At 39.4% G+C, this 13270-nt stretch overlaps 2 protein-coding genes across 2 annotated transcripts; one reads left to right on the top strand and one right to left on the bottom strand.

Annotated features, from left to right (window-relative positions):
- Window positions 1-4: 4 nt before the first annotated feature.
- alkbh4 (alkB homolog 4, lysine demthylase) lies at window positions 5-2451 on the bottom strand. The gene is made up of 3 exons (XM_029519705.1): window positions 2325-2451; window positions 1480-1668; window positions 5-1291 (listed from the first exon to the last, which is right to left on the bottom strand). The coding sequence occupies exons 1-3, from the start codon at window positions 2436-2438 to the stop codon at window positions 770-772; spliced, it is 825 nt and encodes a 274-aa protein (XP_029375565.1). The 5' UTR covers window positions 2439-2451; the 3' UTR covers window positions 5-769.
- A 623-nt stretch (window positions 2452-3074) lies between these two features.
- On the top strand, window positions 3075-11687 carry lrwd1 (leucine-rich repeats and WD repeat domain containing 1). The gene is made up of 15 exons (XM_029519467.1): window positions 3075-3112; window positions 3859-3945; window positions 4170-4404; window positions 5136-5255; window positions 5464-5610; window positions 5701-6240; window positions 6766-6880; window positions 7064-7170; window positions 7484-7694; window positions 8202-8274; window positions 8445-8588; window positions 8971-9077; window positions 9223-9384; window positions 9847-9956; window positions 10273-11687. The coding sequence occupies exons 2-15, from the start codon at window positions 3866-3868 to the stop codon at window positions 10423-10425; spliced, it is 2304 nt and encodes a 767-aa protein (XP_029375327.1). The 5' UTR covers window positions 3075-3112; window positions 3859-3865; the 3' UTR covers window positions 10426-11687.
- The last annotated feature ends 1583 nt before the right edge of the window (window positions 11688-13270 follow it).

Here is a 13270-nt window from a genome sequence, read left to right as displayed (position 1 = left end):
AAAAAAAAGAAAGAAAGGCTGAAGTGTCATAAAATACCGTTTGTTAAAACAGCTGGCCTCTCATCTTTGTTCCTCCTACAACATGTGTTTTTTGTGCTGTTTGAGTAGCTGTACAAACAGGGCTTGGGTTGCATGGTTTGCAGCCACCAATTCTTTCATGCGTAGTTTAAGAGACACAAAGACACAAAAACAGCTGTTGTACTGGGAAATTCCAGGTGACAGAACTTTGGATTCATTTGTGTGGCCCTGAAATTTCTTTTTAATTCCATTATCAGGCAATATATTTAAGGGACTGCTGAGCAGCATATTTTTATGTATCCAATATTTTTGGATACATATATATTTGATGTATTTGTGGGATCAATAAAGTATTTCTGATTCTGATTAGTTTCAAATATTTTTTGTATGCAGCTCAACTGTTTATTCATATCATTAATAATATTAACAGCTAAATTGTTGAGATCACATCAGCTAAGGTCTTTCATAATATGATAAACAATTTAAACTTCTATGCTTAGGATGTGAAAGTTTTCTAACTTTGACTTTTATCATGTAATGGCAGTATGAGAAATGACACAGGAGTCAGAGACTAGCAAAGATTTGTGTTCTTCGTCTTACATATTTATACCCAACATTAGGTGAATTCTCCTTAAGGTGTTCAGCCTGCTCTCTCTTTAAGGCGCTATCCCTGAAAAGAAACACAGTTCATGTCCAAGTTGTCTAGACTCCAAACTGGTGCTACTGCCTTCCTCTGCACTGTGTGATTATTTTATATTGGAGTTCCCTGAAAGCTCAAAGCAACGTTCAGTAGCTGAGCTCCCAGCTCTGCTTGCTGCCCTCCAGGTGAGAACTCTGCTGACAGCTCCCTATAAGTGCTGCAAACTCTGCGCTTGTGAATGTCCTCCCTATGAATGGCATGCTTCCATCGATGCCGTGCGTCACCATATAACACTACTAGAGACCTTCGAGGCAGATGCACAGCTACACGGACTTCCTCTTCCAGTCCCAACTCAGGCAGACCCTGTTCAAGCGACATGGTGAGTGTTGTGCTTGATAACATGTTGATGGTGACCAGGCGCTCTCCCCACAGCCAGGAGTCATCTAGGTGTGGATCGATGGCAGAGCCTCGCTGTGGATGGTAATCCAGATTGCACTGCTCCACTGGTTGGAAGTTTGCTAGACTGGGTTCTTGCTGCATCCTCAGCACTAGATTTTGGCTTAAAGCAGGGAGTCCAGAGAAACTCCCCATACGAACTTTCCTTTTTTTGAAGTTCACTTTTGGACCGAAATCCTACAGCAAGGAGAGAAGGTTTATGTTTACTCAATGCAGTTTCAATGTCATATATTGATGTTACACACATATATTGAATACAAATTCATAATTCATATTCATAAATTCATACAAATTCATAATTTTCATAATTTTCATTTGCATGTTAGAGTTACACAAACAAATATCGGTTATGTGTTCCACATAACCTGTTTCCTTCGACCAGACTGGGACTGATTCCAGATATCCTGGTCCATGGAGTTTATCAGCACCCTTTCTTCCTCTTCTGATACAAAGTTCTCCCACAGGAAGATGCCAGGAAAGGGTAAAGAAGTGGCTTCAACATCTTTGCAAATGGCGAGCCTCTGCTCAGGATTGTAGAGGAAATGATGCACAACCTGCAAATAAAATTGATAAATAAGTAATACCAATATGCAAAATTTCTAATTTTCTCATTTGAAGTTTGGGTTAAGTTTTCTCTCCTTTCCCCTTCATTATCACAATACCTAAAATAAAAAATATGACATCAGCAAGTTTCGTTCACGCCTCACCACTTTTCACATCGTTAATTTTAGTCCCCCCCAAAAAATAACGAGCTCCACCTCAAACAGCTGTAACTCTTTCATGCAGCGGTAATAACCAAATTATATGGAATATGAAGGAGCCATAGTCAGTCTTGTCATTTTGCAACAATGAATACTTTCACCTTCATATTTGTACGAGAAATATTTTTATCGGTGGACCAATGGAGTATTTTAAGGTAAGAGTCCGTACCTTTATTTAAGTAAATATGTGAATACTTAATTTAACAGTGCTCTCTGTTGTACACACGATGATATATATGGAAAAACGCATGTTGACACAACAGTGAGTGGGCTAAGTGAGCGATGATTTCTGTTTTGTCTTTTTAATGGCTATACATTTATCGCGTGAGAGTGGATTGTCCTTTGAGGGCATCCGTAGATAGCCCTGTCTGTTGCTAACACTAGCTGTGTTTCTTTCCTGCGGTCACAAAGCAGCATTTGAAGCCTTTGAATCTGAAATATATATTTACCTTATGTCCACCGGCCTCAAGCGGTACCTTTCCCTTAAACCCTTCGCACATCAGACAGCGCCGGATGCCTTTACAAGCGCACGAATCGACGCTATCTCCGCCGTCCGGAGCCATAGTCCTGCGGCTTCTTCTGCTGCCGACGACCCGCTGAAGGAAAACAACACCGCCACCTAACGGAGGCCGCCGATCACCGCACCGGCAGCAGGGAGACTTAAAAGAACTTAAAAGAACAAGAAAAGGTAGAAACTTGTTGGAAATGTCTCAGCTGTATCTTATTAAAACGATGAAAAATTTGATACTATAATAATAATAAAAAAATACTTTAAAATAAGACATTATAATTGTAAAAATCCAAGGCCTTATTTGAAAAAGAAAATAATAATAATATTAATGATAGTTCGTTTTTGTTTTTTTGTTTTTTTTTTTTTACTACAGTTTCACACAAGGTCCCTGATAAAGGACAGATAGAAAATAAGAATACCAGCCATGATTGGTATCGTATATTGTTAAAATTGCGAGAAAACTTTGTGATTAGTTATATAATGTGGAGCCAATGTGTAATCAGGGTGTGTTGAAGGCTCTCTATCTTAAATGGTCTGTGGTAAAAGTCCATTTGGCTGGTTGTCATTCAGCCTGTGGGTCAGAACTCTGTTTTTAGCCTGACAGACAAAACACAGGGTTAAAAAACAAACTTGGTCAATAACAAACCACGCCCACCGGATGTACGTAGAGTTTTCCCGGGAAAGCACGGTTTCTGCAACAAGTTCATCGAAGCTACTAAAGCATCGGTAAGTGATTTTTACCCACAAATAATTTTTTATATCACACACTTGATGATTTGTAATTTATGACTAATGTTGGTTTGACGTCTAAGGGTGTATAATAGCTGGTTTATTAACTGTAATGTTAATTTTGTTGCGTAGAAACAAATAGATGGTGGTCGGTGCTCTCAGCGTGGTTAGCTGAGCATTTAAATGATAAAATCTACGTATCAACAAACAAATCAGTGAAGGGGGGTTTTTACTGAAGGAAATCTTTTATTTGTAAGATAAACACTGCTTTGTTTGCCAAGAGGACAGTGGAACAAAAGAAAAGCATTGAAGGCAGGAGAATCCCAATGTAGTGTATATGAATATTTAAAACTTATTAGAAAATGAGGATTGTAAAATGCTTTAGGGGAAGATCTAAATTTCACAACAACCTTCAATGATTTAAGGTGTTGATGCAGTGTGCTGCAACTAAAGATGAGGATGAAGTCATCAAATGAGCTGCGAGGTCAAAAGTCTCTGTCATGTACTACAAACACAGACTTGACTGAAACCAAGTGCACAAAGAGATCAAGCCAAAAACAAAAAGCTTCAATGATCGCTGAGTCTTGCATGAAAGGAAAATATTGCATCCACTGTTTTATAACTGATAATGAAAGTATGAAATAGATTAAAATAAGACAATTTAATCTTTTTTTTTTTTTTTTTTTTAACATTCCACCAGTCTACTGTGGTTTCTCCTTTTTGAGGTGTGTTCCTCCCAACAGACAACCAATGGCGAAAATTACTGAGAAACTTCTGCTGGAGAAAGGCTCTCCAAAAACCGACACACTAGAAAACATCAAGACACTGAAGTAAATATGCTTTTCTTTCTCTTTGCATTAGTGTTGGCTCATGACCCTTTGGTAGTTAAAATTGCATTGTTACTCATTACCTATGGCCAGCAGGATATTTTTAAGGTGATTGGCACTTTAAAAGAAAGGAAACAAACTGATGAATTAATGAATGGGAATATTACTGTATTTGCCACAGATTTCACCAGTGATTATTAAATAACATCAAGCTGTTTGCTCCTCAGTCTATCTAAGATGGCCCTGAAGGTTCAGGATTTGCCAGTCAAGCTGCTGTCTGGTCTTCACTCCCTTCAGTGGTTGGATCTGTCAGGGAACAGACTACATGAGTTCCCCAAGAACCTGAAGCTCCCTGCACTCCGATATCTGGACCTCAGCGACAACCAGATGGAAGATGTCACAGCTCTGGAGTCTCTTAGCAGCTTGGAAGAGCTTAAGATGGAGGCGAATCTCTATATCACTGTGAGGGCAAAGAAAAATTCTGGAGCAAAAATTATCACATTTGTCTTGTTTTCACTGTCATACTTTAAAAAGGGCTCAAGCCTTGTGTTAGCTCATTCTCTACAAATCGTTTTTACAGCTCTGTGGTACGTTTGTCAGGAGTGTTGCATCACAACAAGATAGTTGTGTGTTTAAAGCCTTTCTGTGTCACATTTGCATGCAATGCTTGTGTCAGTGTGGGTTTCCTTATTAGTTCAAAGACATGCAAATGTTCACCTGGACATTCAAAATTGCTTTTAACTGTGAGTGCGCATGTGAATGGTGCTCTTCCTCTATTCATGCACATCATTAACATGTGTCCGATCACAGCATGTATGTCAGTTCACACCTTGCATTAAAATGCATCTCCACATGCGTCCTGATTAGCCACTGGTGAGCAGATCTCGCTCCCACTCTATATGCAGATTAACACAAATGAGGTTTCCGTTTGCAAAGCCCAAACACTGGTGTTGTGCTTCAGTTGTGTGGATTTAGAAAACAAAGCGACAAGTTTAAGAGAAGAATGGTTTAAATCTATCTGTATTCTGAGTTAAGCTCCTGGTGCCCACACGTCCTATAGTACAGCTATTTTTCAAACACCTGCATTGTATTTTTATTCACATCATCAACATAATTTTTCCTGAGGAAGTTTCACAGATTGGAAATGAAATGTAACTTTGACTTTAGTATTGACAGCTGGTTTTCTTCCTCAGGTGAGTGATAATCACAAAATGATGGTGATGTTGCCTAACTTGAGGATTTACAACAATAAGGACATCAGTATTAATGCTCACCGCTTGCGTGGTGCCTACAGAGACACTCTGAGGACCAAGGTATGATACTAATTACCTCTGTTGATTGTTTTGTCAGTAATCCAGCATTGGCTCCTGTTCTGAATTGACTGATGACACACTTAATTTTATCTTTATCTCTTATTGTATTCTTTCTGTGCTTTTTGAATCTCTGCAAATGTATGTAGGCAGCATTTCATTGTGCAGGCACTCCCTTTTTTTCTGAACAAACCCTCCTTGGTTATTTCAGATTATTGCACTTTGGGGTAGGAGCTTCCGCCTCCCAGATCCCATCACAGCAGAGAAACTGTCCAAATTGGAGACAGACTTTGTCAATACCGCACGTCAGCAGATTAAATTTGGACCCAGTTCGGTCTCTGACTTTACTAAGTGGTTGGTGAGTTAAGATTCAGCGAGAGACATTTTCTGTTGTGTTGCCTCCTGTCACTTGCAGCAACTGTTTCTATTTGTTTCTTCTGGTTTTTAGGTGGAAATTATTGCTAAAGAGTACCTGCGCTCTCTGACTGAACCAAAGAAAGAACCAGAGAGCAGCAAGTCTGCTGAGATAAAAGAGAATGGTGTAAGAATTCAAAGGCTGACCCCCTTAAACACAGACTCTAAAGACTCTATCCCCCCTGTTTCTTGTGGTGTTAATGGGATCTCACTTCCCACCAAGAGGAAGAAAAACACATCGGAAATGGACTCCAACATAAACTTGACGCCTCCCAAAAAGCAGCACACTGACGTTATAGAGAACAGTCCATGCAAGTCTGGCATCCGCCTCAAACCACTAACTCGAACGAACCCGGTGAGGATGACCCCCCAAAAGAGTAGTCAGCCTCCCTCTACCCCCACCAGAGGTCAGAAGACAGACACACCCAGGAGAGTCTCCAGAGCGGCAAACACCAAAGGGGATGGAGCTCAGGTTGAAAAGAAAGAAGAAACAAACAAAAAAGATCCCAAAGGCACAAAGCTGAAGCAAGAAACTGACGTGCTGTCTAAATATAAGAGCTGCAGCAACACTCAGGTAATGCAGACATATCTCAGATTTATCCCTGACACCATTTACGTTTGTTTCAGCACAAATGCAATTAATCTTTTCAATTTCTTAATCGTTTAATATTTTATATTATAAAGGATTTTTTTTGTCTTCTAACATGTTACTAATCCACAAATATTGGCTACAACAAAATAAAATTGGACATAAATGTCATCTGGGTGATTTCTGACTCCTCATTTTGAATTTGGTGTTTTCATCAGGTCAACATTACTATTTGTCCAGTTCATTGTTTCTTTAGTATTAACTAGCAAATTTTAGCATGTTGGCATGCTACACTAAGGTGATGAACGTGGACACATAACTGCTAAGCCTCAGAGTCATTATTGTAGCTTTAAGGTGAATGCTCACATTGGATTCATCTGCACAGCAGCACTAAACGCTCATTAATTGCTATTGTCAGAATGCTGTGTCATTAAATTCCCTTTTCCTTCCGTCACTCTGCTATTTCCCTTTCTTCATCTTCCTGTTTGTCTCATTTCCTCCCCTCTGCAGCCAGTGTGTCTGAAGCCTCTCCATGTACTTCAGTGCCACAGTAAACAGGACAGCTCAGAGGATTTCTCCACCCAGCTGTGGGCCTGTGCTTTCCAGCCGCTGCCGGTTTCCACAGGTACTGTTTGAACTTGAATTAAAGAAGCTCTTCCCCCACATTTGCCAGGGCAGCCATAAGCCCCTTTGAAAGATGAAAATAAAAGGCTTTACACTTATCGATAGATTTCAAATGCTTTCTTGTAACCAAGTCCACAAGAGTGAATCAGAAATAATGTCATCCACTGTGTTTGTCTATCATCAGGTGGCAGTGGAGGAAGCCGTTTGGTCGCAACCTGTGGTGGAGACTCTCTCTGTGTGATTGACTGTGAAACAGGGATGGTGATGAAGAAGTACAAAGTTTCTGGGGAGGTCTGTTATTTTTAATTTCCTTGTTTACAGCATCATTAGACTTCTTTGCTTCATTGGTTCGATTTGAATGCGAAGGGAAAAAAAAGTGCACAATCTTCCATCCATGTGAATAAAATCTAAAAATAATTTCTTGTATTATATATGATAATTGTATTTATAGTTCTAATTTCAATCTGTGGCTGGTATGATCAAATCTTCATCAGCATGTAGCTGATTGGTGTGTGGATACAACAGACGGTACACATCATAAAATGCATGTGTGGTTTATTTTTTCTCACTGATGTCGTTTGAATCTGTGTTTACCTTAAAACAGGAGTTCTTCTCCCTGGCCTGGTCCACGGTGTTGATGTCCAGGGGCAGTGGAGCCTCAGCTCAACATTGCAGCATATTGGCAGCCGGTGGAAAGAGAGGGGTGGTCAAACTGATCCATCCCAGAAACAACATGGCATATGGCGAGTTCAGAGCCAGCCGCAAGGCTCTGTCTGCCCTCTGTTTCAACCACCACAAGGGGAACTTACTCTTCAGTGAGTCATTTTCACAAATAAACAGCCAATATTGAGACGCTGGTTTGTTTCTATCTGTCACAATTTCACCAAGTTACTGATGAGACCAGCGAACATGTGGCTGCAATCGGGGCAAATCACACCAGGCAGATTGTAATGAAGTTTAATTTTAACTTCTTTGAATGAAAAAAAAAGAAAAAAAAGAAAAATGAACAGGAAAATCATTTCCCAAACCGTCTGTCTACATCCATTAGAGCTTACTCATCAATGTCCTGTTTCATGGACAAATTTTGAGTGATTTATTTTTATTTTGCATTGCACCTATTGACACAAAGATACATTCATCCAGTCAGAAAATCCAACACCGAACTAGAAACCCTTTCCTCCACAAACTGCTGTGAGGCCAGACATAGTTATTGACAAGTTGTGAAGTTTGAAGGAGTCATAATCGGTTCTTACCTCACTGTCCTTTCACAAACATCCGCATGCCACCAAACATGTATTCATCTTATCCATTTTCTTTTGCAGCTGGATCGTACGATAACAAGATAGGAATGTGGGACATTGGTGGAGTGGACAGTCAGTACAACTTCAAAGTGGTGTGAGTAATTCTGATAAAATTTTCATTGGATTTTATTGTCTATCGAGATGTTTTGACAAGAAAGTGAGTACTGCTGCTTTTTAAATTGTGTAACAAAGCCAGCATAAAGTTAACATTGTTTCTGAGTCATTTGTTTCACTTTTCACAAAAAAACTAAATTGATCCTCCAGTCAGCTGCTGGTGTTTGAGCTCAGTGCCGTCCCTCTCCACATCTGTCTCCCCCCAACTTCCCCCAGCGCTCACCTGCTGACTGCCTGTGAGGATGGCCTGTACTGCTTCAACACAGCGCTCAGTACCAACAACACTGCAAAGAGGTAAAGGCTTTTATTGTGCATTTATATTGTTGTATTTTTTTATCCATCATTGTCAATTTGCTTTAAAAAGCTTTAGAGTTTGGGCATTATTAAAAAAGGGACCATTGGCCTTTTAGAAAAGTTTATTCAGACAATCAATAAATTAGCTCTTTATGTTGAGGAACAGAATTTCCAATTACAATAATTCAGTATAACTCACAATATTCATTTATTCAAGATCCAAGAGCAAAAAAAGCTTTATGATCCATCACTGGTTTAACACTGTTAACTTTGTGTGGCCACGGATTTGTCTTTACAAAGGACAAATCAGTATCTTGACTGTAAAATCTGTACAGATAGACCAGTCAGCAGCTTATGGTTTGTATTTTTTTCTGTCTCATAGTCGGTCTAAGGACATAGAGATAACTTTCCCGATATATAAGAAGGAGGACAAAGACCATGACTATCACACTGTTGACGGCCTGAGCTTCCTTTCTGATGACATAGTGGGTAAGTGATACGTGTTGAAAACAATGCGGGTTCATTTGATCATAGCCAAACTTAATTTATTCTTTCGATCCCTGCCCCTAATTTTACTTCCAACATATTTTTTTGCTCTCTTCTGTTGCACCTGTGGCACATTATGGTCCTCCAGCCTCCAAGAACTACTTGCATGGTTCCATTTACTTGTGGAGCTGGACCAGGACCAAGGCTCAGCAACCAGACAGGAAGAGCATGACGGTGTGTGCTGTGGTTCTCGCTGAGTTGCAGTGGACCAACACTGAGATTCCCTACCTGGCCCTCAACACCTGCCCTGGTGAGTCCACGTCATCTTGTCATCAGAGCTACATGGGGTTTTTTTTGTTTTGTTTTTTTTGCTGAGCCCCCTCTGTGATATTTTTATTTATTTTTTCCCCATTTAATGGATATACTTTAACTTTGAAAATGGACCACAGTTGTCTGTAGTTGCTGTACCAATGGTCACAGACATGGTGGCTTGGTGTGTGTGTGTGATAAAGACAATTACAACTGTCAGTATAAGCACGTTTTTGATTATTTATCGTCATTGCTTCCTCCTGTTCACTTCTCCGTGCAGTACGGCTTTCAAACGTCAACGGGGGGAGATAAATGCTTGTCATGCTCTGTTACACTAACAATCGTCTCAGTGTGAGCCTGAACCTGTTGACTGAGCTTTTGGTTGCAGTACTTGAGAGACAATCCTGTCTGAACCCACTGTGGTCTGCTCTCTGTATGTGTGTGTTCATGTCCATCTTTTTAGGCCAAGCCTACATAGTCTGTGGTGATGACAAAGGCAGGCTGTGGACATACCACGTCACCAACCTTCAGAAACACAGTTTCCAGACGGGGAAGCCAATATTGCCCACTGAGGTATGTGCCTCCTCCAAATGTCCTTTTACTACCGCGGCGACTTTAAAACTCTGCTTCATTAAATGTTGTCAAGTAGCATTACATAACAAGAAAGTTTTTGTAGTTTAGTTTTTTCTGATGGCTAGTTGTGATAATCCTGTACCAAAGAATGTGCTGCTATCTGTGAACACTTCTAAAAAGAACAGACAGTCAGACATTTTATTAATACACCTCTATGTCTAACCAAATAATTTTAAATGGTAGTCAAACAGTGAAACTGCTGGTAAAAAGCCCCATGGTACATGTCAACAATTTAGATTGTTGTTTGCTTTGGCAGGTCCTAGAGTGGCCGATGCCGGTAAGGTCTGACCAAAGCAAGGTAGAGGGCCCCTCAATCAACGGTGTCGCAATGGACCCTGAGCTACACTATCTGGTGGCCCTCAGTGACAAGAATATGGTGATCGTGTGGAAACGGGAAGAGTCTCTCTGAGTAATGTGTCCATAGGACTGTAAAATAACTGCTGATCCTAAGCTTTATTTGAACTGGGAAAAACCATTAGAGCACCAAATGTTGGCCTCTGTGAGCTGGTACCTCTAATGCAACACTGAAATGTTTTGGACAATTTCTTAGGTCATACAGGATGTTCTCTTAAATGCCAACAAGGTGTTAGTCAAAGCTAACAAAGACTGACATATCCTCTTTGGGATCTTGGTCTTTGCTCATTTTCTCAACTGATTTTTATGATGCTGCTGCAATTAGATCTGTCAGTGCCAGAAAAAGGCTATAATATTTTTATTTTCCATATGAAAATATCATCTGTTGACTTCTGCAAAGAATTGAAAACCTGAGCAAGACGTTCTACCAGTATCTCACCACTGTGGGTAATGATTATGTGAAGAAGTAAATAGATTTACTGGTTGTGGCTTTGTGACTATTATTTTTTATGTATTTTGATGTTTATAAAAAAAATCAAAATGTAATCACTCAATATCCTCTAAATGATGTGTAAAATTGTCAATTGTATATGATTGTACAATATGATACAACCCCAGGTTAGAAATGCAGTTGTAAATGGCCTCAGATATATTCATTTGTATGTAGTTTTATCATCTTTTTTTATGTATGGCTTTAATAATTAACTTGGCACAGTTCAATTTTTTGAATCCAATGTGATTTTTAGGTGTGTGCGTCAGTGTTAAGTTGACTGATCAATACGGCACACTTATTTGAACAAAGATCTAACTCCATGGCAAATATCAATATCAGCATTGAAAGAGCTGCTGCAAGTGTCTTCCTAGTTTGCTGGTTTTAGCTCCTTGTTTTACAGCCTGTATTTTGGTTTATTCCACCTCAAAAAAAGTTGGCACTGTTACCTGCAGAGGTACAAAACAGTAATTTTCTTGTGAACAAGGAGTAGCATTTATTAGGTAAAAGTTCAATGCAGATTTATTGAGTGAATACCTATTTTTGTGAAGTTTATGCTTTTTGAGTATACTTTGTTATATGACAAACATCATCTGCAGTTTTGAACACTTGTGTAATGTCGTTTGATAATGTTTGGATAAAATGAACATTCACAGTAATGTTGGCTTTTCTGTGGGAACTCAAGAGGCAAAGTGGAAATGTAGCCTGACGACTGAGGAAATGGACTCCATTATATGTTGTTCTTTCTTGATGTTTAACTATATTGATCTGAGCAGTGCACATGCCATTTATAACTGTGCAAGCAACCAACTATGTTTTCATGTATTGCGAGGTTTTATGCAAAGCATTTCTTTATACAAAAAAAAAAAAAAGAAAGATTCCATTTCCACAATGTATTGTGTATTGTAAGGAGATCTGATTTCACGTTTACTTTGTTACAAGACCCCTGGAACACAAAATCAGGGATATTTAAACTATTGACCACCAGGATTGTTAAATATTTGTATTACACATAGCTGCCAGGCTTATCATTTTGGTAAAACACAATCCCAGTTTACACTCCATGAGGGTGGGGTACATCCTGGACAGGCAAACAATCATTCACACTATCTGCAGTCACTAGTTAACCTTAATGCGCATGTCTTTGGGCTGTGGGAGTTTACCCAGGGGGAACGCAGGCTCAGGTAGAACATGCAAATTACAGAAAGGCCTCAGGCTGGAGTGTGAACCATGAAACATTTTACTGATTCACCATTCAGCCCTGTTTCTAAATAGATTGCATTTAAACCACACCTAATAGATTCCCCTTGATCTATTGCACGCTACAAGTTTAGACAGCTACCTTTTCATAGTCACAGAATGTAAACGGCTCAGTTTGACTCACCTCTGTGAGTAAGACAACTATATGGTAACCATATTTTGATTTCCTAAAAAAAAAAAAAGAGGACACTCGACCCGGCCTTGAGATACTAAAATGATACATGAAGTTTACTCCACTGCTTAATTGTCTGGATGCCCTAGACAGGATGTGAAAAGTGAACATATCAGGGCAAAAGAGGACATTTGGTTACCCTAGACAATTACCTCCCAACAGCTGTTCTGTAAAAATACAGCTAGTGATATTTACCAGGTCAAAACCTGGACTGAAGTAGACACAAGCAAGTTTTCATTGTTAAATAAGGAATGAAAGCTAATAATTAAAAACACAAGGTGTATCCTCAGTTCAGATGTACTTCTCAAACTCAAACACAAACAAATTAGAGGCAGATCAGATTACAAATACAATTGCCAAATTACTCCCTGTTCTATTTTAGGAACAGAAAATCCTCACACAAAAGAATTACACAAAGTTCTTTTCAGTTCAATTGTGTGCATTTAACAAACAGAAAAGAATATTTGCCCTTAAGACAGCATTAATTCTCCAAGGCACACGTACAATTCTTTTGGATAGAAGAATTCGTCAGTTACTTTAATGCCTCAGATGCCATAACGTTGAGTCCACATGGTGAACTTTTTAATTATCCTGGCTTTATATGTTGGAGTTTATGTGATTAAGAATGAATGATCAGAAAAGAAGACAGGGCTCCCTAACAGATTAATGTAGCAATGTGTGTCAAACATGGATGGTGAAAATTTACAGTCACTGTCAGACAGTCAGACGAGTTGTGCAACTAGATATGGCATGTTTTGCACTCAGTTGCTTGAATTGTCCAGTGTTGCACTGCACAATGTGTTCATAGTCTAAATACTCTCCACACCTATGTGATGATTGTTGGCTGCTGCTGCTGCTGCAATTTGGTGATCAATACAATCTATCTAAGCACTAAAGTTGTAGGTTGCAGTATTATGCAGTATTAACGTGCATGTATGCCTTGCAAACATGCTGCAGCAGCCACATGTTGGCTCGGCC

The sequence above is a fragment of the Echeneis naucrates genome, chromosome 14, assembly GCF_900963305.1.
Source record: "Echeneis naucrates chromosome 14, fEcheNa1.1, whole genome shotgun sequence".
In the NCBI taxonomy this organism is placed as follows: domain Eukaryota; kingdom Metazoa; phylum Chordata; class Actinopteri; order Carangiformes; family Echeneidae; genus Echeneis; species Echeneis naucrates.
The sequence above is the reverse complement of the archived record's forward strand: the minus strand, read 5'-3'. Positions and strand labels throughout refer to the sequence as shown.